This window comes from Myiozetetes cayanensis, unplaced genomic scaffold, assembly GCF_022539395.1.
Source record: "Myiozetetes cayanensis isolate MyiCay16 unplaced genomic scaffold, myiCay2020 scf7, whole genome shotgun sequence".
Classification (NCBI taxonomy): Eukaryota; Metazoa; Chordata; class Aves; order Passeriformes; family Tyrannidae; genus Myiozetetes; species Myiozetetes cayanensis.
The window spans coordinates 22,910,218-22,937,550 of NW_026087964.1; the positions used below are offsets into that span (position 1 = coordinate 22,910,218).

Consider the following 27,333-nt stretch of genomic DNA (forward strand, 5'->3'; position numbering starts at 1 on the left):
GGACTGGATGATCTTAAGGGCATTGTCAACCCAAATGATTGTACAATTCTATGTTATGAGACATTTCAAATGGCTGTGAGCTATAGCATATGAGCAGTGTGAGAATTATTGTTGGGCAAATTCTATTGAATTAAGTTTTATGTTGCTTTTTGTAATACTTGCCTTCAGCCATGATTGTCTTGCAAAGATATAGAAGGAATAGTCTCATTAAAGTACACTGCACACAGTTCAAACTAATCTGTCAACACTTTTATCAGAGAAAAAAACCACCTTCTCCCTCTGAAGCCACTAATTGAATTGTGTGATAAAGAGTGGTTAAAAATGCTGGTTTGGACAGCAAGTTTAATCCTACTTCATCGTTTCGACCTCTTGTGGTTGCTTATAACAATCTGGTTTTTGATTGATTTTTGTCAATTTTGGATTGCTTATGAGAGAGATTGTTGGTAAAGCCAATGTATGAAATGTCTCTCCTCAGAGCAGCCACAAAATCTGAGACTTCTCCAAAGCACTGGAGGCCTTTCTAAGACCTTTCATTCTATTTTGTTTCTCTTAAGAAAAACACATTACTTAAGAAATGCAGTTTGTGTTTCTTAAGATGCCATACGATAATGTGGCAAGTAGTAACTGGGGAGAAAATAAAGTGAAAAATAAAGGATTTTAATCCAGTTATGTTTGAGGAAAGCTTGGAGTTTGATTTCTGCTAATTTTTTTCTTCCTACTGGGTAGTGAGTATCTTACTTGACAGTGGGAACTGAGACACTTTTGCAGTAGTGCTCTTCCTCCCTCTAACTGGGCTTTGAAACAAAAAATAGAATTTGATACTGTTGCATTTCAAAGTAAAATGATGAGAAGATTTATTCTTTTATGTAGCATGCATTTTACATATATTGATATCAATAAACTTTTGGGCATGTTATGTTGATTCTGACAAGATAAAAAATTATACAGGGCCAGTTCTTCAATAATTCACTGCAGCTCACGTGTAATCTGATTTGAAATGCATTTTTGGCTTTGCATGCCAGACAAAAGAAATCTAAGGAGCAAAAATTTTCTATGAAAGCTGTATCTATATTACAGTATCCTTAGCAGTTGCTTTTCCTGATAGTCTCTGAAGTTTTTCTGACTTGCTTCAGTTCTTTCCCTTCTCCTTATGCAATACCCAAACCAATATACTTAAGCAAAGTTATATCATAGACCCTTCTATTGACAACAGACTGCATCCTTAGTGATTTTAAAGAATTATTCAGCCTCATGTTTGAGTTTTTCTGGATTAAAGAGAAATGCTATACAGGAGCTGCATTTGACCTTTTCTCCATAAGTATTTTATGAATTGAAAAGGGACCCAGAACACAAACAGTATTTAATAAGTTGCTTTTCTTTTGTCTTTAATTAGGATGTCTGTGCCTTGGTAATGAACAAAATTTTAGAAGACATCCAGAAGAATGCTTCTGCCAAAAAAAAACCCAGGCAGAAGCTTGAAAATGTCTCTGCAAGTCCTTCCACCCAAGCTCCAGGCTTCAGTGCAGGCCTGGTTATTGATGGAAGGACTTTAGAGCATGTCCTTCATGACAGCCTACAGAATATTTTCCTGGAACTCACAGAAAAATGTCGGGCTGTAGTCTGCTGCCAAGCCACACCACTACAGAAGAGTGTCCTGGTCAAGCTGGTGCAAAGTAAGCTAAAGGCAATGACATTAGCTGTAGGTGAGTCCTGTGGTTATCCTCCTTCCTCTGAAAAGAAGTAGAAGCCAGTTTCTCCTGTATTTTGTTAGTGTCTGTAAAAAATTTTTTTACAACCAAGATAATCTTTTGAATCATAGTTCTCTCTAGCACAAAGATGCTGTTAGTCTTCTGAACTAGCAAATTTAGACCATAAACTTGCAGTAATCTAAAGCAATAAGAACAGCATCAGTCATGCAATGTTATGTAACGTGTGCAAAGCAGCAAGAGGGTATTTCCTTTCCATCACAGGCAGAGGGGATATAACTGGCTCTGATTTAAAACACATATATTTTCTGTTACAGCATGCCAACTAGATTCTGGCAAAAGGAACAGCTGTTATCCGTTTGGAGAATATAACTCAGTTCAGTCAGGCCTTCCACTTATTAATCCTCTTTTCATTAGCGTTTTCCATAGGCTGCACTGTTGATTATAAAAATGTTTTTCTCTGAACTCTCTGTTGTTTGGGACTTGTCTTTTCCTACCACCTCCATAGCCATGTGATGGCCTGCAAAGCTAGTTTTGATTCTCTCACTTTTCTCTATAGGTGATGGTGCCAATGATGTCAGTATGATCCAGGTGGCTGACATTGGTGTGGGAATATCAGGCCAAGAAGGCATGCAGGTAGTGTATCCAAAGACAGCTGCAAATGACGTCAGGTTCCATTACAAATCACTTTAGAGTGTACACCGGAGACCCAACAGCTCCACAGTCTACTCCCTTACACGGGCAAGAATCTGCAGCCTGAGCTCACACCCTGGCCTCTGCATTCTGCCAGGAGCAATCAGAAGCTGAATGTTGCAGGTCAAGCTCCAAACAACAGATCTTTTTGCCTGTCACTGAGCTCCCTATTACTCATGTCCTGCAGGGAAATGAGCAACCTGAGTGTCAGTGATTTCTGTGCACTTGTGTGGTAGGAATGACAACAGCCATGTTCCTGCCTATGCTGTGTTGTTAGTTGTAAAGTTTTATATGGAAGGGGATATCTGAGTGAGAGTAACCTTGTAAGTGCTATGTATAAAAAAATCATAAAATAAGAATTTCCAACAGCGGGTAAGTTGCTTGCTTGGCAGTATCTGAAGTTTGTCTTTAACAGTTTGGATGTGGCATATCATAGAATCATAGAATTAACTGGGTTGGAAGAGGCCTTCGAGATCATCAAGTCCAACCCTTGATCCTTTTCTTCATGTGCATTGCAGGCTGTGATGGCAAGTGACTTTGCAATCTCTCAGTTTAGACACCTCAGGAAGCTGCTGCTTGTCCATGGTCACTGGTGTTATACCAGGCTTACCAACATGGTACTTTACTACTTCTACAAGAATGTGGTATGTAGCTGTCCAATCCCAGGGAAAACACAGTTTGCATATGTGGGGGCACTGAGGGGTTTAGTGGGGCTTTATTTTCTTTTTTCTCTTCCTATTGTGAATGGGATCAAAAGCATATGTCAAACAATTCAGTTTCTCATTTATGTCTGCAGAGACCAGAGACTCTTATTTCTTGAACTGAATTTCTCACTTAAAACCATTGTCTGATTTGATTAAACAGTGGGTAATGGGCATTACTAATGTGGTGGCAGCATGACTATTTAAACAAGTCATGTCTGATTTTGAAATGTAAAATTGCATGCTGGTCAAATATAATTTTCAAGTGTCAGATGGCATGAGCTCTGTAGCATTTATACTTAGTTTTCCACAGATTACTGTAACCAGACCTAGGATCTGCCTGTTTTTCTCCTGGCTTTTAAAACACTTGTCTGTGAGTAACATTTTATCATGTCGTCTTTGACTTTTCAGACCTACGTGAACCTCCTATTTTGGTACCAGTTTTTCTGTGGGTTCTCAGGCACATCAATGACTGACTACTGGATCTTGATTCTTTTCAATCTCCTTTTCACATCGGTGCCACCCATCATTTACGGTGTCTTGGACAAAGATGTATCTGCAGAGATACTCATGCAGCTCCCACAGCTGTATACCGTGAGCCAGAAATCTGTGGTAGGTTAAAGAGTGCTTGGCCTGAAGCAAATTGAAATGGTCAGCATTTGAGCCATTTTTGTCTTTCTTTCATGGTTCACTTCAGACAAACATTGTTTTAAAGCACTTTCTCTGTTAGAAAAACATCTAGGCCTGTGCAATATGTGCACAAATAAAATCTGTTTTTCAGAAGATTTTTGTTGGCTCTTTTTAGCTATAGACCCAATCTTATCAGACTTTGGGATGATAAGAGAAATTAAGGATTTCAGGTGAAGCAATGTACTAGAGATATTAGAGATGTTAGAGAAGTCAAGCAGAACATGTACCAAAAAGAAGGGGGTGGAGATAGAAGTGAGACTTGGCATTCAGTGATGGTAAAGTGCAGGGTACATCACTGTCCATTAGCCCCCCTCCTTTCCTTAGTACTCAGTTAGCTACAGCTCTAGTAGGTCTGTTCTGACAGAAACAGCTGTAAGATCAGAGTTCCCAGAGCTGGCTGCTGATTTAAATACTAACAGTTATGGTTGGAGGGAGATCTTCATTCCAATAACTATAACACAAAAGGGGCCTCTTTCACTGGGAAACTAACTGGAATTATTTCTGCAGGTAGTCTTTCCCCAAGTTCAAATTAAAGCTAGTTAAGGATGCAGCAATTTGTTCAGTTTGTTTCAATGTTATTATGTTTTTTTCTCACAGGCTTACTTGCCTTCAACTCTCTGGATAACCTTGCTGGATGCTTTTTACCAAAGTCTCGTTTGCTTTTTTGTGCCTTACTTTGTAAGTGCTGGATACAAAATACATTTATACATTTTGGCATGCTTAAAACCTAGGCAAATCAGAGAATAAATGAAGTATTTTAATTTTCTTCCTCATATATAAATGTATACTAAGAAGATCGTCGTTGGAATGGAACTGAAATGTCTGTATGCAAATATGTATGGCATTGAAACTATTCATGACACTTTGTATTGGGACTATATGTAAAGAACATATTACATTGACTGCTGTCTTCCTTTACAGACTTACTATGACTCAGACATAGACATCCTTTCTTTTGGAAACCCTATAAACACAGCAGCACTCTTCACAATACTGTTTCACCTTCTCATTGAGTGCAAGTCTGTGGTGAGTACTTTGTTTCCAAAACAGTGTATTCCTAACAGAATAAGTGCATATTTAGCTCTCAGTAAAATTAAATGGAAAAAAGATCTTCATATACAAAACAGAATACATGTAAAAGGACCAAAACCTAAACATTACATTTATGTGGCCATATGAACTCTTCTAATGTACCTATCATTGAAACTAATGGAATTACTCATATGACAAAAATTAATAACATTTGGCCTCAGAATTATTTTTAAACAGTGAAAGGATCCTGCCTCATAAGGGTATGGTGAATTTTGGGGATGTCAGTTCAGTTTTGCAAATGATAAAATCAACCAGTGATCTACTGAAACTTCCTTAGTTCCCAAAGCTTGCATCTCAAAGGCAACAATGTGAATTGTTGATTTTTGAATGCTTGGAGCTGATGATCTACTCTGTTGCCAGGATGAACAATTCAGAGGGGTATTTTGATGACAGAATGGGAAAACCAATATGCTACAGAAACGTTATTGCAGTTTTTAATTAAGTCTGCACAAGCTGAAGCATCTGCATTACCTTGGATAAAGCCTTTACCAGGGTAATAATTGGCTATTTGGCATAATTTTAAAGAAAATACAGTAGAAGGATGCACAGATTAATGGGTTTTATGTTTTATCTGATTTTTTTAATATATATTTTTTAGAATTGTTTTATAATGGATGAAATTTCGAGTTGTGATTCAGTCTTTTCATTGTTCTCTTGGGAGCATGGCAGCCATGATAAAAATGTCTTTATTGAGAATATATGGATAGCATGAGTGTATTCACGCTCTGAATAGAGAACTTGACTTAAATGGGTTTTGTTTGGCATTTTTGAATGTCAGCAAGCTGTCAGACCGGTGACAATATTGTTTCCTATTAGAGTCATTTAGGTGTAAAATTACAGAAAACTCCAGTGTAGAAAGCTAATTAGCGTCTCAAGCAAGATCCATAAGGGTGGTGTTGTGAAGATCTGGCCTCCATTTTTATTGAGAAAGCTTTCTTTGCTGCAGAGGATGAGGTGGTAGCCTAAGGCAAATGGCACAAAAAATGTCTTTCACAAAAGAATGAAAAGCTATGAATTTATTAGAATAAAATAAAGTGGGTGGTTGGGGTACCTATGTATTGTGGAAAGAAGGCTCCATTCTTTCTCGACCTTTTTGTATGAAATTTGGAGTATTATCTGACGAGATGTATCCTCTGGTACATTCAGCAGCTGCCCTTGGAGGAAGGGCATGTTCGTGCTTGCCAGTGTACACACAGGTATTACAGGTTTTCCTGTTTTAGAGCTTAAATCTAATTTCTTTCCTTTTCTACTTTGCAGACTTGGATACATACAGTAGTTATAGTTGGCAGCATCCTGTGTTACTTTATCTTCACTCTGGCTTTTGGAGCAACCTGCAAAACCCACAACCCACGATCAAATTCTTACTGGATCATGGAAAAGCACATGACAGACCCAGTATTTTACTTAGTTTTCCTCCTGACTACTTGTGTTGCTCTGCTACCTAGGTGTGTTTCTGTTTTATAATCACAGATTTCTGCTGTTACCAAAATTAGTTTTCTATGACTCAGTGATGTTATAAATCTCTGGCTAGAGGTCTTACCCTCCAACCCTCAATTTAAAGGAAATTTCATGACTCTACCAGACCAAGCTATCATCTTTTTAGTGAAATTTAGTTCTCAAAGTCAATTTGAGTAATAAAAATATTTTGTGATTTATATTATATTAAATATTGGTTTTGAGGGGAAAGAAACAGTAATTTCTGTAACAACAGAGTTCATAATTTATATAGAAATCAAAGCTGATCAAAGCTGAACATGTGCTATGCTTAGTACATGGACATATAAGTACTTTGCTTTTAAGCAGCTTATTTGTAACTGTGTTTATTTTGTAGATATTTGCTGCGAGTTCTCCAAGGAACATTGTTTCCATCTCCGTTATTGACAGCCAAGCGCCTTGACAGACTGACCCCCGAGGGGCGGAAGGAAGCAATTAAGACATGGAAAGCTGAGTGCAGTGTGAATGATAGAGGGGAGTCTCAAGCTACTTCTGTGTCTTTCAGCTCAGCTGCAGGTGCTGTATCAGAGGAGGAAAGCATTGACAGTGTTTTGCCAACATCTAAAACACCTTTTCAGGCCTGTTCAAGAGATGGGCTAGTAGAGGACACTTCCTTCTTACTAGACATTCAGGATGATTCTAGTAGTACAAATTGCTTGAACTCTAAAAAGACTGAATTTCTGAACTTATCAAAGGAAACTAATACAGATACATTTGCTGATAATAATTCATGTGCCAAAGTCTGTGTGTGTCCTTCTGAAGTGGGCAGCAGTGCTATATCTCTAGCAGAAAAAGCAGGTTTGAATTCTCTTTTGTGTGAAGAAGATGCTTTACTGTATTTTACAAAGTTGGAATGCTAACTGGTTAAACACAAGAGTAGTAACTGCTGATTTATGGTACACTGTGGTTCTGTTTTCTTCAACCAAGGTAGATGATGCACACATTTCCTTAAAAGCTTTTTTGTTTATAAAACTTTTCAATAATTTATTAAGATGTTTAATATCTCAGAAGTTGGGTTGGGTTTTTATATTTCTTCATACAGTAGACTTTTCATGCTGCTTATTTCTTGTATGCAACATTACATAATACCTCATGGTATTGCATGGATGCAGATTTGCAGGATCCAGTTCAGGTAAGTCATCCTGCTCCCTTGCAGTGCTACCCTAGAATCCTAGCGTTCCCTGAGATTCACCATTTGCTGAAGTATGAAGTAAGCACAAGGGCTGGGATGTAATGTTACTGATTGGCTTGTTTCAAGACTTGTTGCAGTGTGTGTACGCAGTAATTTTTGTAACGATTATGGTCCAGTTTGTTCACCAGGCTGTTGCATGGGCCATCTCAGTGCTGGCCAAAGACCTTTTTAACCATCAGGAGAGCAGCCCAGAAGATACACGTGCCATGTGTGTCCCTCACCTTTCTCTTCCAAAAAACGGCAAATCCTAGTGCAGTTTTTGTTCTCTGTGTTAGTTCATCGCCCTACTGCATCCCTCCATTTTGACTCCATGTGCCATTCCATGTTATTCACCACTGACTGGACTTCTTTTCCTCCTCACCCAATTCAGATGTTGACTGCTTGACTTTTCTCTAAACTACCTCCTGCCTGAACTGCAGAATTGTCTGCCAGTGGGCAACTCCAGTCTGTCTTCAGGCTTTCTCTTACAAATAGCAGCTTCTAGCTGATGAAATCACTCTTCTTTACTCTCAGGTGTTTTTATATTCCTCCAGACTTTTATAATAATCAGCTGAAGTGTCTCTAAAGGCTGCTCAGAAGAAGGTATAACCCATTGTATATCGCATATCTGAGTGCTATTGCTCATCTGTCTTGGAGTTAGATGAGTCCCGCCTCTGTCATTTTCCCACCACTCAGCTCTTCCACTGAACAAAGGTGGTTGAGGTGCATGTGGCTACTTCTGGGTTCCAGACTAAAATATCGATTTTACTTCCCTCACTTTACTTCCCTTTGCCAGTTACATGGCAAATTTATAGAGGAACTTAGGAAAATTGTTTGTATCCACTAACACCTGTTGAAATAAAAAATTTTCTCAAACTGTAGCTGCTAATGAATTATTCGTATTGAGCCCATTTTTTGGTTCTGTTACTTTCTAAGTTTCTACTTTCCAATTGCCAAGATTTATGTTTATTTTTAGGCACTGTGTTCAGGGCAAGGGCTCTGCTTTTTAATTGAACCATGAGCTTTACGTGTCAATGATCAACATTACATATTCCACATCTTTTAAGATCTCTGCAAGAATTTAAACAAACTCTGTGAGGTCTGAGACAGCTGCTGCTATGCAGGGCAGATACTGAGGGCACGCTAAGTTCATTCCAATGCCGGTCACCACATGTTACCAAAAGTTTAAAACAGTTCTGTTTTCAAAAGGTAGAATGTAATTAGGGCTGACTCCATCCCTAGTGTTAGTGAGGAGAAAAAGAGAAAAATAACCTTTTTGTTTTTCTTCTGTAGAAGAAAAAAAGGGGAAGGAGCCAGTGATGACAGCCATTTCTGAATTATTTTTTTTTTTAATCTGGTTGAACATAAGGCAAAATGTTTTGTTAAGTTCTAACATAAAGTTAGTGGGGACCTTTGAAGTGATGGCAGACGTTCAGATTCTGAGAGATCATGTTGAGCATGTTTGTCTGTAACATCCTTCTTGCTGCAGAGGCACCTTGCCAGGAGTGACCTCCAGTTGTTACAAATGAAACATCTCAGCTTTCTCTACAAGCCATGGGAGCTGCAAGGTGTTCAAAAAGAAGATGAAAAACAGCCAGCAGGTTGTGCAGGGAGATGAGCTGGTACAAGGGTGGAATTGTACAGGAAGAGACTTACTGGGATGCAGTGAAATGATCTGCTCTGCTGCGCAGCCCCAAGGCAGGCTCAGCTCTGCCCTTGCAATTCATAGCAGATGTTCTCCTGTTGTAAAGAGCTCCAGAGAAACAGGCCAGGCCAGTGCTTTCCTGCCCTAGAGGTCAAATACTGTTTTTGTTTGTATTGTCTGACCTGAGTGATTCATCTTCACCTTAAATCTGTGGCATTTGTATCTACAGGGTAGATCGTTGTTATGTTCTACAAGTCTGTGACTCTGTGACTGAGGTATGTTGAGCTTTTATGGAGGAGTTCTGGGACTTAGCAGTGATCTGAGGGAGTGCAGGGCTCAGCTCTGTCCCCTTCTGTCACTGTGAAAAAGAGTTTGGAGGACAACACTGGCCTGTGACCTGTCCTCTTATTGCCTCTGCTGCAGGAGCAGAACCTACCAGCACATTTGGAAGGTAGATCATTTAGTGTCAGGAATTTATATGTGTCTTATACAAAAGCTGTAAATATTCAGAAAAAGATCTTCCAAAACCTTCTGACTGTAAGCCATGGCATCAGAATAACTACATGAAGAAAAACAAGTTGGAGTCATCTGTCAGCCCTGAGACCAGATGACTTGATGCCTCTGGGACATTTAAATTCCTATTGTGCAACTCTTTGCAAGTGTGGTCACCCTACTAGTCACTGCTTAGTGCGGTGAGAGTTTCAGGACACATCTTAAGCTGGATGAAAGATGATTTCATTTGGGTCTCAAAAGTGCCAGGCTCTCTGGGTTACTGTGAAACTTCAGATCCTTTTAAATGTTTCTCCCTAGTGGATGGTAAGTGGTTTTGTACCTCTTGAAATGGTGCAAAATACCACTTTTTATTTTGTGTCTTGCACCGCTGATGCTGTGTGTTGTTTAACATTCTCCTCTATAGGTTGTGTTCTAGTAGAGGACTTTGATAAGCAGTCTGGGTGATAAAATTATCTGTTATCTGTTGGGTAAAACAGTTTTTTGGGGGTTGGTTTTTTTGGGTTTGGTACTTGGTAGTTTTTTGGGTGGATTTGGTCAGATTGGTTGGTATTTTTGTGATGGACAAGCAGCAGATATACCTGGGGACTGTTTGCTGTGATCACTTGCTATCTTTTCGTGAAGGGAAGATGAAGGTAGTAAGTCTTTAATAAAAGCTTCAAAATGTTAATTGGCCATATCTAAAGTGGTGCCAAATGAAGGGTGCAAATGAATCGCTCTCTCTGTACTTCTCAATAGTTCAATGTTCCCTTTATTATTTTTTTAGCACTGAAAACGTCATGATCCCCTGCTTGCTTCTGCACTCCTGCACTTAGGCACAGCATGACCTGACTTTTCCATTTTGAAAATAAGCTTTTTAAGATCATCTCACAGGTGCCTTCCAGATGTCATGGAGGGTGGCACAGCATGTAGGCTTTTGTCGTTTTAAAACAAACCAAAACAATCACCTCCAATTGTCCCAACTTCGCAGCTACACCTAGAGCAGCTTTAGCTCCTTTTGTGATGTGCATTATTTGATTTTTCTTTCACTGCAGGCACATCTGTGCTAAACATTTGCAGAGGGCAGTCAGCCATAGCCTTTACTAAAGTGTTTTGGCAGCACTGAGGTTTGGTCTGTACCTGGGGCATGGTTTGAGCTGAATGTTTAACCCAAGCCATGTTTTTTCCTCAGGCCCACTGGCTGCAGCCCAAGGCTGAGGAGCAGCCAAGGCAGAGTGCCCACTGCTCCCACCATCCCTGGCTCTCTCCGGAGGCTAATGGGCAAGTCCTGAGTGTGACTGCGTTAAGAATGTTCTCACAACTGAACTTCAGCGTGGGTTTTGTATTATTTGCTTCTGTTTTATTCTGGTTGTGTTAACTCTTTCCCTCATGGTCCTGGCTGCCTTACTGCAGTGAAAACATACATTTTAACTGTTTCAAGCTTCTGCGTGCTTTTTATTTCAATTTCAACATGGTTGCATGTTGTTGAAATGCTGTGTACAAGTTAAAAGAAGATAGTTATTTCAAACTAATTGCATTCCAGAGAAATAGCCATAGAGCAAAATGTGTTCAGACTGCAGATTTAGGTTTCAGATTTCTCAGTCTGTTCCTGGTAATATTCTGTATTGGAAGCATACACACAGAAAATGAAAGGTGTGCAGTGGTAGGAGTGCCAGAATCTCCACAAGCGTTGCAGTGCTAACAGGGCTGTCAGGGCTGCTAAAAAAAAAGCCAGCTAAGGGTACAAAAATGCTTTTTGCAGGCTATTTTTGGGCATTATTGCTAAAGTTATAACTTCACATCTCCTTATTACCATTTAGTCTCTCTAAAGTTTAAAACACATTTTCAACAGAGAAGTTATTTGGAAAACGATTGTAAATTTTTATTAGTACAACTAGAAAGAAACACATCGGCTTGACTGTGTGGCATTGCTTCCTTTTGGAGCTACAGCTGTGGTAGAAGCAAAATGACAGATGTTACCTTACAGTGAGGCTATGCCTGTAAGAGAAACAGCGTAATTATGATCAGCAAATATGGAAAGGCTTGCTACAGTGGAAAGAAGAGTATGTTTGCCTATTTCACATGCACACGTAAAAAAACCAGTATAAAAATACCTTTATAAAATTACAAATTTCCTCTTTACATGGAATGTTGTGTCAGAGACAGTTGTGGGGAAGGACAAAACCCAACTGCTTCCTCCTAAAGCCATTTGGCATGGGGTTCAGCCTGTAATTTCTTCAGACTGATCCCATTCAGGATGGGTCTGGACCATATATTTAAGCAGGACTCTCCCTCATTTCCTGGGAGGGACTGCTTGGAAACTGGTGGCAGGCTAAACCCAGTTAATTAAAATGTGTAATTACATGGTATCGTTTAGTAATGCTAATATCTACATGAATGATTATATGTACTCCAGTGCTTTACAACATTCAAAGCTGATAACCGCTTCATCTGGTGAAGTGAGGCTGGGCTGCTCATTCTGCAACAGCACCTCTTTGGAAAACAGACCTGGCTGAAACCTGTCACCAGCAGGGCTGGCTGGAGCTGGCAGTCCCCAGGGCCGCCTTCTCGGGGAACTCTTGGTAACCGGCTCTGGGACTTTGAGCTGTGCTCTCCCTACAGCTGCAGAGATCCTGGCCCCAGAGGAAAGCTGAAGTGAGGACTGAAGAGCTCCACCCTCAATATCCTTGAGGCAAAGATATCAATAAGCTGTTTCAGCTGTAATCTACTTGCACTGGAAAAACATGGTCACAGCTACTTGCTCTCATTTACAGCTGGGGGAATAAGAATATTAAAGTGTTACAGTAAAATCAAAAATCCTTAAGATACTAAAAATAAAAATTTAAAAAAAAACACAAACCAAACAAACAAAAACAAACAAACAAAAAACCAAACAAACAACTCAACCAAAACCTAGCAAAGCCTCAGAGGGTTTTCTTTCTGAGCATTAAACAGTGATTCAGTAACCACTTAATTAGTTTCATAATCCATAACATAAATATTGAATATGTATTAATATTGATGTCTACAGCGCTGCCTAATATGACTAATGTTCTAATGTTAGTCATGCTAAAGGAGAAGATTTGGAGATAAGAGGTAAACCTTCACTAAAGCAATAGATCTATGTAGATGAGTTGCAACATGATTACTAGTACCTGAAATGTCCATGTGTTACGTCTTTCAATGGATGTTTCCACATACGGTAGTCGTGTTATTGACAAGGCCCTGCCATGTTGTCATGGGGGCATGCCAGAGGTAGCAGAAAGGGTAATTATGTGCCTTAGGCTGGATTTGTAGGGGACTAGGCACAGCACTGAAAACACAATTTTGAAACACATTGTTCCCCAGTGGAACTCGTCCTGTAATCCTCAGGTTCCTGACTTCTCTGGCCTCCCAAAAGCTGAGAGCTGTGCTGGACATCACCTATAGCAGCTGATAAGACACACTGTCCCTCTGGCTCTGTAAAGAGGTGCCAAGCTCCATTATAATCTTTTTCAACCAGACTCTGGGAGTCAAGACTTAGTCTCTTACTACTGCACAGAGAGAACAGTCCATATCTGGCTACCAAGCACGAGAGCTAGGCTCTTTGAGCCTTCGCTGGTAAAGCTGTTGTACTTTGCTTCATGTATTTCTAATACTCATTTGAACAGAAGCTGGAATCCTAAGCCTTCTATTATTCAAGTTTCTTTCTGCTTTTTACCTTTTCACAAATTTTTTACTCTTGTTAGTCAAAATTAAACTTGAAATGCAAGGCACTAGAAGAGACCTATCAAAAAACACCCAGTTTCCCAGTATTAGGAACAGTGCCCATACTGCATCTTTTCCATTTCAAATCTGCACATTCCATCTCTCACCGCATGTCCAAACCAGCTGACTGTAGAAGGGGAAACCATTGCAGTGGCATAGGCAACGTTCTCATGTTTTTAGAGGGCTGGAGAAGGTCCGTGCATGCTTTGTGTGCTGAACACACATGAAGAGAAAAGCCAGTGGGGCACAGGTTTGATAAATCAGTGTACTGCTGCCAAGACATGTATGTTTCCTGGACACATTAGGATATTGGAAGCTGCAGAAAATTAAGTGGAAGAAACTGTCCAAAGAGTATGAACAATAAAGTTTTGGTCTTGGGTGCCTCAAATGGTAGTTGTGGGTCTTTTGGCCTACCAGTTCCGTCATCACCCCGCAGAGATGCCCAAGCTGGCTCTGGGAACAGAAGCTGTGAAGTCAGGACAGTACAGGGTTATGCCCATGCAAGTCTGCCACTCTGAGGGACAGAACGCATTAGCTCAGGCACACTGGGAGCATGTGGCTACACACCGTTGGAGACCTGCACACGTGCTGTGATGTGTCCTGTGCCACATGGGCATACAAACCCATCAATCTCTTCCATACCCTCCAACGTGTGGTGCGGCCGTGTCTAGTGTTGTTCTTGTGAATACATGTCCTGCGGTGCCATCTGAATGCACAGAATTCCTTCCTCATGACAAGAAGTGAGTGAAAATGCATGTGCTACTAATTGAATAGTATTAAAATAGGTTATTTAAAAAGGTTTTTCTAGTCTGTGCTGCTACTTAGTTTTAATAGCTGAAAGGCAGAAAGTGGCTGATTCTTTTCTTTTAAGCCTTTTGCTGTGTTTGGAATAGCACCACAACACAGTTAAAAGAAAAGTCAAAAGGATTATTAATTCTACCCCAAAGTATATTCATCATCAGAGGGTTCACCATTAACATACACTGCTTATTCTAGAGCTCCACAACAAGAACAGATAGAGCTTGAAACTACTTTCATGGAGTTTCTGGACTGCAAAACCTTCAGTGTTGAAGTGCTGATCCCTTTTTTCTTTTGTCTGTCAGCACAATTTTTACCATCTGGAGTTAATTTAGCAGAAAGGTGTGGATGTATATTTGTCTTTCAATCCACTCAATAAAATGTGACACGTTACTGTAAACTCCAGGTCCCAAAACCTTGGAAAAGCAGACGGAGCCCCAAGATGTTAAACCAAACAAAGTCCAGCGCCCTGCAGGCTGCTCGCACACGAGTGGTCCTCCACTGTCACCCTGCAACAGAAGAGGGAAAATCAGTCTCTTATACACGTGGCCAGCAGTCATGCTTAAAGCTACGTCACAGTTCCTACAGCCATTTGCCTTTAGTAAATAACTCAGCTGTGAAAACCAGCTGCTCTGCTGAATGATGTAGCAGCACACAGTGTTACCAGTATTTATTACCTGTTACATTTGTACCAAAAATTACCTGCAAAAGGCTCATACAAATTAAAAAGTTAACTAATATAGATTAACCCTAGAGTCTTCCAGCAGCATTTCATTATCGTGAAATTGTTGACATCAGTAGTAACGACAATAGTAATAATAATAAAAGTTGGTTTAAAATATGTAAATAGATGGTTGTCATTCCTAAAATAAAGTATTCTATACCTAATAAACATCACAGTACTTAGATTTCTAAAAGCAATTTTGACTGTTTCCATAGAGAGAAGCCTACCATGCAAGAGTCCACGGTGCCAGATTCATAGCCAGCACACAGCATCCTGCTGGTGATGATTTTCATATCAAAGTATGACTGGCATTGTTCTAAGGAAATGATGCGAACCTCTCCTTCTTGAAGCTTGAAAGGCACTGATAAACAGAATTAAGCATTAAAGGATATGCAAACACACAAATACTTAGCTATGATGGCTGTTTGATATATGACAAACATTTTTATTGGGATGAATTATTAATATTGCTCTATGTATATTAAATGTAAGGAGTGAAGAACCTCCCTTCAGCACAAAGCCAAGGTGAAAGCTGGTAGATTTTTGCTCTGCTGCATTGCAGGATTTGTGACTGTCATGCTCCTGAGCCAGGAGGATTATGTGTTCCATTCTGTCCTTAGAAGGACTAAGCATGTGGGGACTAATGTGATGCTGTTCATTGAACATTCACACCTTGACATGATATGGTGTGGGACTTCTAAGACAGGGGCAGTAGTGGCTGGAAAACAGTCATGAGAGGAAAGTAAAGTTTGATTCACTGTTCCATGGTAGGATCTCCCCGTTTCTTGGTGTTTCTCATGGTAAAGCCTGGTATAATCATAGCCATTTTGAGTTAGTTTTGGGTAAATTTGACTTACAGAATGTATCAGGGAATCAGAATTCAAAGTTTATTGAAATTATTGTATCACTTTCAGGAGACAATAAAGGACTCTTTTGTAGACTAGACAGCTGAGTGAGCTCAAATTCTGAATAAAGTTGTTCACTCTAGGGCATGCAGTATTAAATGGTTTTTGATGTTTCCAAACATAAAACCTTTAAAAGCAACACTGACCACAACAGAGAACAAGGAACCTTTTTCCATTTACCAGTGCTGTGAAAGCGTTCTGTCAGGTTTTTTTCCTGACATTACATAGAGGTATTTTTAGATGGATAAAGCTGCCAGTAAAAAGCCTGCTCCTCATGTGTGCAGTTTAATTTTTAACACATGTCTGACCTGGCCACTGCAGCTGAAGTCCCATCTGAAGCAATATGGAAAGGAAAATTGCCTTCTCCCGTGTACAAGAAAGCCATCCCTAGTAATTGCTATAATAATAGCAAAGGGAGAAACACAATGGCTAGTTCATTAACAGGGTTGGGGCTGGGCTAATTTGCATATGATTCATGCAGAATCATTTTACCTGAACAAAGATTTACGTAACACAACAGTTCTTGCCATGGGACAAAATGCAGATAGCCAAAGAAGAAAACACACTAATGTTCTGTTCAGAGATACAAAACCAACAGCTGTGATTATGGAATGCGTTGTGTCACAGGTACAAATTGTGACCCAGTGTGGTGATTCAAGACCCTGTTCCTTCAGCCTGTGTACCTATGCTTTCAGTGCCTTTGGCTTTCACTGAGCTAAGAATGTTTCCACCTGCAGTGATGATGTGATACCTTTGCAATACAGTTCTGAATACAACTTAGACCAGTAAAATGATAACTAATTCAGGTGACTTTTTTCATAGGAGTTTCTAGATCCTCAGCATTTTTAAAAATCAAAAGCCACGTGTCTAAATAAGGATTAAGAGGCATAAATTGAGGCTGCTGCTTTGGAAAAGCTAGGCTTTAGTCACAGCTTGATCCCTTCAAGAGTAGTTCCAGTTCCATGCTATTTACTAAGACCCAGGATTAGTATAAACAGATAAAGGTTTGTAACAGGATCACTTATTTGATTAACTCAGTAGAAGGTTCACATGTTTCTCCTATAGTCCCAGAAATACTCATCTTACTTTTGTTGCCCATGTGTCCCCAGCCTGTGATGTAGCAGTAGGTGTCTGGCTGAACCAACTGGTCCTTGCTGGGCAAACAGACAGGTCTTACATAGCTTGTCTCGTTGATATCCTTGTCAAGCTCCACGATGCTGATATCGTAGTCTACGACTGCTCTGTTGTAGCGTGGATGGAGGATGATGGTCTTCACTAGTCGGGTCTGCATGAAGCCTGATGGATGATCAAGATTGCTAATCCCAAACACTACTTTCCAAACAGCTGCATTTTCTCTCCTTTGTTAAAAAAAAAGAGGGGGGGGGAAGAAATTTTAGTTGAAGATCTTTCTTTTAAGCTAAAATACTCAAGAATTTTTTCTCCCTTTTTGCACACTGCACTTTGCAAAGCACTGCACATACAAATACGACAAGAAAAAAGAAAGGCATCATTCCTTACAGCTAAGATCTGAGTAACAAAAGACACTGCTTTCCATTTCCTTTCTGTCTGTAACCAAATGCCATTAAAGCTCACTCCATCAGAAGATATGTAACCATTTCTCAGTTGCTGTATTACAGGCTCTCAAAATCATCTCTTGGCTCCTGCCCAAGTATTAGTTGCTTGCTGGTGGGCACATTCAAATTTTGCTGGGATGAGAATATTGTTCAGTAGTCTGCTGCTGACAGCAGTAAGTCTAGCTGAAATCCCTAAGGAGTCTCAGAGAAGCAATGCTATTATGTAAATTAAATCTTTTATGATGGCCATGGGAAAAGTCCCTTATTTATTGGGCATTCAGTCTGTGCCAAGCATACTTTCTATGCCTAAGATCAAAGGTTACTTTGACTCTTAACATTTGTTTAAGACTCTTTTGGTAAATGTACAAGACCACAAAGCAGTGATACATATGATACAAGTTGGGAAGCTGAACTAGCGTCAGTTGAGACACAAGTGAAAAACATAGACTTTATGAAAGGCTTCTCTTGATCATAACTGGTCATAGGATAAGCTCCACGTTCCTAATTAGTCTTCATGGGTTCCTAATTAGTCTGTGATTCAAAAAGCCCTCAAAAAAGTCAGCATTTCTCACAACTGGTGAAATACAGCTCCATATAACTAAGAACTCTTGACAAGATTTAAGCTTATTCAAAGCAGTGTAAATCAAAGCATACAAAATTTTGGCTTTTACACAGTACTCAACAGGATTGTAATTCCTGTAATTTGCAAAGAGATTTGGTTGCTAAATAAAGGCTATTTTTATCTTAAGAGTTGGATGAAAATCCTGGTATTTCAGACTATAATGATTGTTTTACCATCATGATCAGTTTGTGAGTTTTTCCATAAAGTTACAGAGATTATGTGCTAAGAATATTCTTAAGTTCTTGTGTTTATGACCATTGTAAAAAAGCATTGCCTAGAGCAATGAGCAGTCATAGCCAGAATGTATTGTCCTACAATTGCGAAAAAAACCTTACTGTCTTGTATGCTTTAATGTAATGCATTTCAAAACAATCTTGACAAAACTCTGGGGACTATAATAATAAAACTAGTAAAGAGCATGATGCTTAATGCAGCTCTTTCCACGATGATTTCTATTAATACTGCATTACTGTTATGTGGTCCTCATGTTTTGTATTTCAAACTTCATATTAACTTCATAAAATATTTCGCAAAATGGAGCTTTCTGTATAAGGCACCAGGGCACTTAAAAGTCTCTTTAAATTGTTGTCTTATCTAGTTTGTTTGGGAAATTTTTAAATAATTTTTATCAAGAAAACTTTGTGACTTCAAGAATGATCTTGCTGTTGATACATTAAGCTTACAAATGGCTTGTTACAAATGAAGAATCTGAAGATTTCAGGCTCCTCAAATCTATTCAGAAAGGCAGAAGAGAAGAAAGTTCATAACTCCACAATGAATTATTAAACCAGAATGTTGGTACTTTAAGGTTTTTAGAACACAAATGTGAAAGTGTTACAAGTAATACTCTGAGCTCCATAGAAACTATATGGCTCTACATGAGGGGTAGATGAACAGCTCCAAAATGTAATGGCAGTCTTTCTGCAACTGACAAAAGTTGGAGACAAAAGTGGGAGAATTTTTACTTCGTAATTTGACAGATGCTTTTCCTATCTTTCACTAAAGGGAGAAATCTCTTATTCAGGAAATTCAGTAGCAGCTCAATATTGCTGAAGGATCGACCTCTGTCCCACCCTTTATTTTAGATCACCAGAATATGTTATTCCAAAGGTTAGGAAACATTCCAGCAGGATATTTAAAAATAGATGGAGAAAGAAGATAAATTCTTTCTGGATCCAAAACCTGATAAAATACAATGTTCTTGTTTGTATTATACACATTTAGCACACTGTTTAGAAGGAAGGTTATCTGTGTTCAAGTTTCTGGTCATTACTTTTCAGTTCTTGAACATCCTTAGGGCTTGATATGATGTGTTAGCCAGAACTGAGGTCTATCCAATGTCATATCCTCTAGCATTTCCATTAATAGGGTATCTTATATCTCACACCTTGAGATACTCACAGATGTCCTGAGATATGCCTGACGTCTTCTGGCTTGGACATGAAAGTCACAAACCCCAACAAATACCAAATAACTCAGTGTTTCAGAAATAAAAAGACAAAATTTAAATTATTACTCAAAAAGGGAATGACTAACATTATAAAGAAATATCAGTCAAGAGAATTTTGCTTAACATAGGATTTCTGTGGGCTTGAACACAAAGAAAGGTGTTTAGAGTAGTTTAAAATAATTTCCAATGAGCAAACATCAGTTTAAAGCAGGATTAAGCAACCATGAAAGTACGTGCTAACTACAGTAGAAAACACTTGTTTAAATTTTCTCTAGAAACAAAATTTTAAAACTTCAGTATGAGACAAAAGAAACAAGGTAATAAAATTCCCTCCAAAAGCTGTGGTTCATCAAAAATAAATATGGTTTTGCACCAAAAAGCTGACATGATCAAAACAATTCCCAAGACATGTAAACATCCCTTGCATGCCTGACTGTTCATCTACCACAGGGCCTTAGATACCAGGAAGCACCAAGTGGTGGTTAACACTAACTTCTAAATAATTACAATCCTAATAAAAGGGTGAACTCAATAAATAGAAAAGGTAGTGACTTTAGTATGTCATTTTCACTGTAAGCAAATACCCAGGTTTTATTTTTACCAATGGCCATAGTATTTTTCTGTCATGCACAGAATGACTTTTTAAATCCATAGTAGTTATGGGAGAGCTATAGGATTAGTGTTTTGGTCTTCCTGTTTTCCTGTTTCCTGCTGAAAGTCAGGGCATCTTCATTTAGCTTTCATCAGTAGAGACACCAGCAATGAATAATAAAACATCTGAAAACCTAAGCTGATGCTGGTTTGTACCTTTTACTTTCCTTTCTAGTCTTTTAAAAGCAGGCCTCTGTGATTGGCCGTTCTGCAAAGGTCATCACCTCCCCCCGGTGTGTTTGGTAGTGGAGGAGGGACTTGATAATTCACATGTGCAAGTTCATATGAGCAGTAAAACCGTCTGAGCTCTCTCACCCTTCAAAGCAGTGTGCTACTGTCAAGACCCATCTCCTTGCAATCAGAACACAGCCACAGATGTGTCCGCTGGGCTCACTCTGCAGGGAGCACTGCCATGGCCAGCGGCCTGGGCGGCTGGTCCTGCCCCCGAGGATCCTCTTGCTCATGCGAGCAGCGGGGCGGCGGCCACAGTCTGGGGAGGAATGGGAAAGCGTTAATCGTTCCCACACGGGAGCCCATACGAGTCCTGCTGCAAGAGAATGGCACAGAATGGTCTTAACAGAGCCGTGAAATTACACCGTAATTTTAATTGACTGAAATTAAACTAATTTACTGTACAATACAGTAAATGAGGTCACCAGCAACTGCACAACAGTATCAAACATACTGAGCCATTTTTATTCTTCCTTTGTATCGAAGGATTTACTCTCCTGAAATTAATTTTGACTGGCTCAGCCTGAAATATTAACCAAGCCAAGTTTGGGATCCTGACTTCCTTTCTCTCAGGAGTTACTGGGCTGCTCCTGGTTTCATGTCTTTGTCTTCCTAACAGCTAGAAACATGTTAGGCCTACCTTCCATAAGAATCACTCCTGGAAAATCTGCTCAGCAGTAATAGGGCTTTTCTTAAGCCAGGTGTGAGATTAATGTCACACCATTTCCTCAGCTACACAGCAGCAAACTTGCTTTGCCTGGGGAATTTACTAAGGGAAAATATTTGAAGATCTGAAAACATTCCAGTACTCTGTCCATTCCACTTTACAAGTCACTTTCACTAGAAATTATACCAGATTCCCACTTGACTGTTACTTTTCTAAAAGAATCCTTCACTTTTTTTTCATTTTATATTCTGGATTTGAAAGATGCCAGACTTATTATTTATCCTGTTTATACTCACTGTGATTTAGAGAACAAAAGAACATCACCAGTTTCTGCAATCAGCATCCCAAGGGAGGATATGCTGCCATTGCATGCATCTGGTAATTTAGTGGTGAAGAAATAAATTGGAGCAATGGTTATTTCTTAACTTGTAATTCCTAATGTGTTCACTTAACTTCAGAGGGCAAGGAATTTTAAGTGTACTTTAAGTAACATGTGAGAGGCAAACACCTTTGACAGTCTCCTGTGAGCTTTTTCCTTCTTTTGATAAGTAGCAAATGTTTTGATTAGTTTCCCAAAGTTAGATCATGCCTTGAAATTACTTTTCCCTGAGTCAAGCTAATTCATAGTTTCAGCATTCTTTAGCAAAGTTCTCCTTGTCTGTAGAACATGGTTTCATCACAGATGAATTTCCACATTTTCAAACCGCTTAAACTTGCACAATGTGCTGTGCCAACACACTCGGTCTCTAACTCTCTACTTCAGGTTCTTCTGTCCCCTTGTGCTTAACAACTAACCAGATCACAGCTTCAACTCCCAGGCAGATAGCCTGCTAACCACTCTGGTGGTAAAGGATATTTTCAGAAGGAAGTGTTATGAGTTTCATGTTTGGAACCTGACTGCTGACAAAATTCTTTTTGTGGTATCAGGACTGGGCTACCTCAATACACAGATTCAATAGTCAAAATATAAGAAAACCTGATGAAACTGAGAAGAGTGGGGAAAAATAAACTCAGTGCAAAACTGGATGTTGCAGAGGTCTAATAAAAATTTCAGAATAAAGCCACACTAAACATTCATATTTGTCAAAATTACTTAACACTTTTTAAAAGAACGTCTATTTTATATGCACTTCTTCTCTCTTACCTTCTTTAGCACAAATTAGAGCCACTTTGCTTCTGCTTTGACACATCTGTCTAAATATGGAAACAAAAACATGGCAGAAATCTCAATTAATTGATCAATTTTAGCAATTTGAAAATCAACACAGGTATTGTACTCAGAGTAATCCAGCTGTTAAAAATTCCCCCAAACTGTAAAAAGAAATTCAAGGAGTTTTTTATGTCAGATCATTCATGGTTTCCATCATCTGCCTGGTTATAATTCAAAATATTAGTTCAGCTTTACAATGCATTTCATGAGGGGCTGCTACATATTTTGCAGACTACCTCGTTCCCTGGGCATGGATCCAGCTCTGAGGTCAGCTGGGATGTACAGTCTGTCAAGTCTTAATTTATGGCCCCTGAAAGCACAGAGATTGCCAGTCTGCTCTTCCTTACAGTCGAAGGACAGGATTTTCCTTGAAATGCCTTCAGTAACAGATATCCTAAAAGTTTTATACCCTAAAAGTTTGGGTGTTTTGAAAAAATCCAAGAAGTTTGCATAAGTAAGTACTAAAACAACAAAAATTTTTAATTTCAGTTGAAAATTTTCATATGAGAGAGGGAAGAGATGACTTTTTTGTCAAGGGAGGGGAAACACTGGTTAAATCTGTGAGCATTTTGCACAAAAAGAACATTATTCTGGGAAGTACTGAAAAACACCTGGAAGACAACACAGTCATTGGTCACAGCCAGCACAGCTTCATGAGAGGAAGGTCCTGCTTATCAAACCTGATTTCCTTTTCTGACAAGGTAACCTACCTAGTGGATCAAGGGAAGCCAGTTGATGTAATCTTTTTGGATTTCAGTAAAGCTTTTGATACTGTCTCTCACAGGATCCTTCTGGACAAACAGATCATGTACTGGGTGGGGTAACATCAGGCCACTGACCTGTCACTAGTGGGGTTCCACAGGGCTCCATCTTAGGCCCTGTGATCCTCAACACCTTCATAAATGACTTGGATGCAGGACAACACAAACCTGGGAGGAGCTGTTGACTCTCTGGAAGGCAGGGAGGCCCTGCAGAGAGACCTTGACAAATTGTAAGACTGGGCAATCCCCAACCATAGGAAGTTCAACAAGGGAAAGTGCCGGATTCTGCACCTGGGATGGGGCAACCCTGGATGCAACATCTGGGGAATGAGATGCTGGAAAGCAGTGCTGCAGAAAGGGACCTGGGGGTCCTGGTCGACAGCAAGTTGGATATGAGTCAGCAGTGCCCTGACAGCCAGGAGGGCCAACCGTGTCCTGGGGGGCATCAGGCAAAGCATCACCAGCCAGTCAAAGGAGGGGATTGTCCCCTTCTGCTCTGCACTGGTGCAGCCTCCCCTTGAATATTGTGTGCAGTTTTGGGCACCAAAATATAAGAAAGATATTGTGCTCTTATTTTGCACTCATTGTCCAAAAAAGGACAATGAAAATGGTGAAGGGCCTTGAGGGGAAACCGTATGAGAAGTGGCTGAGATCACTTAGTCTGTTCAGCCTGGAGAAGAGGAGACTGAGAGGAGACCTCCTTGTAGTCTACAGCTTCCTCATGAGGAAGGGCAGAGGAGGGGCAGGCACTGATCTCTTCTCTGTGGTGACCAATGACAGGACTGGAGGGAATAACCTGAAGCTGTGTCAGGGAAGGTTTAGATTGGATATGAGAAAAAAGTTATTCACCCAGTTGGTGGTTGGGCCCTGGAACAGTCTCCCCATGGAAGTGGTCACAGCACCAAGCCTGACAGAGTTCAAGAAGCATTTGGATGATACTCTGGGGCACATGGTGTGACTCTTGGGAATAATCCTGTGCAGGGCAAAGAGTTGGACTCAGTGATCCTTGTGCGTCCCTTCCAACTCAGCATGTTCTACGATTCTGAGAACCAGCTGACTGCCTTTTCATTTCCACTGCTTTTTTCATTCCTACTGTGTACATGCTTTTCTGGCAGAAGCAGAGCTACCTGTTTCCCATGTAATTCTTTGAAGGCTTTAATCTCAGTCAGTAAGTAGTATCTTTAAAACTGCAATCACCTAAAAAGAGGATACATCTGATTTTAAATCATAGACAATAATATGGGCAAAACAACAGAGTGCCAGCCAGTTCACCACATTGCCTTGAATCTGGGATTTGACCAGACCTTTGTTCCCTACGCTGCATATACCTCATTCACATACTGTGCAAATCAGTTTATTTCTGTTCCGAAAACCTGGGCCATAAAATTATTTTTCTAGAGATAGTAGAGGTAGACAATCAATTTCAGGACAGAAAATCGTGTGCATAATTTTGAGAGACATTTTCAGTCCCTAAAAGAAAATTCACAGAATATAACTGAGACCAGCCATGCTCATGTTTTACACTTGTTTCTTTGACTTACCAGGCAGCCTGCTCTAAATGGCAGCTCTAAAGAGAAAATGTTAAGCTTCTATATTTGCCTGTACTGTCAAAACTTTATGAATTAGTGGTGTATTTTTTATTTCTTGCCCAAGTTCCTATTAGTTCAGGAGCCCCACAGCCCTTTAAACATCCAGCATACTCCACAGCACAAGTCATTAACGTGCTGCAATTGATCCAGATGAATCCAGCTAGACTGCAGGGCTCAGGAGCACTTCTCGGTCATCTGGACTGGAGATCTGATGTAGCCATAACTAAAAAGCCTCACCCTTCATGCAAGGCTTTAGCTTCTCACTTCTTAGAATCACAGAATATAATCATAGAATCAACTGGGTTGAAAAAGAATGCAGAGATCATCAAGTCCAACCCTTCAAGTGCAACCCTTCTTGTTACCCATTTTCTGGATTCAGGGGGACTCGAACATCTGTTCCTATACATTACTTTCCTTTATGCAATAGATTTATCAATAATCCTCATTACTGATGTTTTCACTCCTTGAACTTGTACTCTGGGCAAAACTAGATCTTTTGCTACTAGATCTTGTAACTCAGAGGCTCCAAATCCATTTCTTCACACGTTTCCTAGCAGAACTCTTTCAAACATGTCAAAAAGTACCTTGAAATTTCTGCTTTGCACTTTAGTGACTGAGCAGAATATGGCTGTGGATCTGCCTTTGCATCTGGTCACAACCCAAGGTGTTTATCCTTGTATTACTCTGGAGAAAAGTATTTAGATATTGTTAGGCTAGAGGAAAACCACAGTGAGAAAGGAAAAGAGTTAAAAAGACAACTTTCAAGTGTCAGGCACCATCTAGTAATGGCCTTTATAGATGAAGAAATTAAAATGAACTTGAATGGGGAAAATACCAATGTAAATCAAAAAATATACAAAGTTGAGATGTACGAAAACAAAAGTATCTTATCTTCTTACAGACACAATCCTTTTAGTATTCTGCCGTTAGGGAAAACTTTGACTACAAAAAATAATGGAGCAAGCAAAAGAAAAGTAGATTTTACTCCTCAGATTTGTGTCTTCACACATATTGTATCTCTGCAGTTACCCAAGACAGTCTTTCCTTGTGAAATAGAAGGATTTTTTATGGAAGAAGGATGTTCTGAAATCTCCTAGACATTTGTTTGTTATCCTCCATTAGTGAGAGACTATCCACAGCAGTGAAGTAAATCTTATTTACCTATTACTTACCCATTTACTAGAAGAGCGTGTAAAGTGGAAGCATTTTTATTCTTCCAGTCTGAGTGCAGATTCAGCCATTTTTGGTGTCGCAGTTCCTCATTCTCTATTACAAATTCTGTTTTGGATGGTCCCCTGAAAGAAATTAAAGATATTGATAGAACTTCAGGTAGGTTTCTATGTTACAGCTAAGAAGGTGAAGAGGCCCTAATGTCCCCTGTTTACTCCAAAGATACACAGTTGAATGTTATGGCAAAGCCATGTGTGGCAGGTACATAGTTAGGAGAATGAAATCACCCTGAGAAGCCAGGCCAGCCGATGTATGACTGCCACTTGGTATTTTCTGACAAGAACCCAAACTTGAATTGAGAACAGCAGGAGCTTTCTGGTGGCATTTACTGTAGTGCACACATTCATACTGTTTTAACAGCTTCTTGCCTTCAAAAATATTAAAAAGTAGATCTTCATATGTAAAAGTGGTGAAAGAAAAATTATTTTCTTACATTTCTGTCTTTGGAAATCCGTTAAAATTCAACAGTAAAGAACAGTCTAGGTCTTTGCAACACTACTTGAGAATATCTCTTAATCCAAACTGTCTGCTTTGCGAAACAGAACAAATCATGGGTGATGATGTCAAACCTGTCCTTCTGCAGCAAATTAACAAGTATATGAGTGTAAGTTAGAATAGCTCACTGGGAGATATTTTCATATATCCACTTTCTCAGTCTAATTATTGCCTGATAGACTCAAGCCCCTGAAGAAATTGCTGTTTTACTAAATCTTGATTGCCAAATGGAAAAACAGAGTGCATTTCTAAATGGCTTTACAAGTCATGCAACTTTCCACCACAGAACCGTCCACGACTAGCCATTAATCCCTGTTAATGACAAGGAATTTCGATGACTGCTCTCCTGAACTCTGTTCAAAGGCCAAGTTCTAAATCCTAGTTCACGGAAAAGAGAAAAAGAGGTGGTTAGAAAAACCAGTATGTCCTAAAACGGGCCTCTGAACCCAGTCTCTCATGACAGTACCTAGGAATGCCAGCCTGATTACTAGTTCATCTTTAAGTTCAATTTTCAGTACTGACTATATTTCTTTTTAAATCTTTACAAAACTCCAGCATCCTTTACCCACTTGATTGCATAAATTAACAGAGATCACAGAATTCCATTTTATGGTGAAGTTTTCAGTATAACCATATGGAAATGTTTTCAACAGGGCTGGCAGAATAAACTAGGCTTTGAGGTCATGGCCTTGGATTTTGCCTGTTACATGACTTATTTTTCAGAACCTTCTCTGGGCATATTAAGCAAATATCATTCCATGATCTACTAACCAGAATGTGCAGGCAGATACTAAGAAGCATTTTTAAAGACCGTGGTTTTAACTCATTTTGAGAAAGCTGCTTGCTGCAAAAAGGATTTTCTTTCTCAGCACCTGTTTATAGCAAACACATAAAGCTCTCCTCTCTTCATATCCACATTTCTCACTCTTTTTCCCACCAAACATACACAAGCTTTTTTTCTGAAGATAACATTCTGCCTTATGATCTTTTGTGAGCAA

General features: G+C 39.5%; 2 protein-coding genes across 2 annotated transcripts in view; one reads left to right on the forward strand and one right to left on the reverse strand.

The window, feature by feature from the left end:
* ATP10D (ATPase phospholipid transporting 10D (putative)) overlaps positions 1–7,363 on the forward strand; it is a 39,859-nt gene extending 32,496 nt beyond the window's left edge. Inside the window, exons 16-23 of the mRNA XM_050337565.1 lie at positions 1,394–1,703; positions 2,266–2,342; positions 2,918–3,043; positions 3,512–3,712; positions 4,388–4,468; positions 4,712–4,816; positions 6,140–6,327; positions 6,714–7,363. Coding sequence (XP_050193522.1) covers positions 1,394–1,703; positions 2,266–2,342; positions 2,918–3,043; positions 3,512–3,712; positions 4,388–4,468; positions 4,712–4,816; positions 6,140–6,327; positions 6,714–7,236 — 1,611 coding nt within the window. The 3' untranslated portion in view covers positions 7,237–7,363. The remainder of the gene's footprint in view (positions 1–1,393; positions 1,704–2,265; positions 2,343–2,917; positions 3,044–3,511; positions 3,713–4,387; positions 4,469–4,711; positions 4,817–6,139; positions 6,328–6,713) is intronic.
* Positions 7,364–12,546: 5,183 nt separating this feature from the next.
* The window catches only part of CORIN (corin, serine peptidase), a 117,060-nt gene continuing 102,273 nt past the window's right edge, over positions 12,547–27,333 (reverse strand). The window contains exons 17-22 of the mRNA XM_050338600.1: positions 25,783–25,905; positions 22,195–22,244; positions 20,468–20,642; positions 16,942–17,213; positions 15,178–15,311; positions 12,547–14,735 (exon numbers count right to left, since the gene is read on the reverse strand). Coding sequence (XP_050194557.1) covers positions 14,553–14,735; positions 15,178–15,311; positions 16,942–17,213; positions 20,468–20,642; positions 22,195–22,244; positions 25,783–25,905 — 937 coding nt within the window. The 3' untranslated portion in view covers positions 12,547–14,552. The remainder of the gene's footprint in view (positions 14,736–15,177; positions 15,312–16,941; positions 17,214–20,467; positions 20,643–22,194; positions 22,245–25,782; positions 25,906–27,333) is intronic.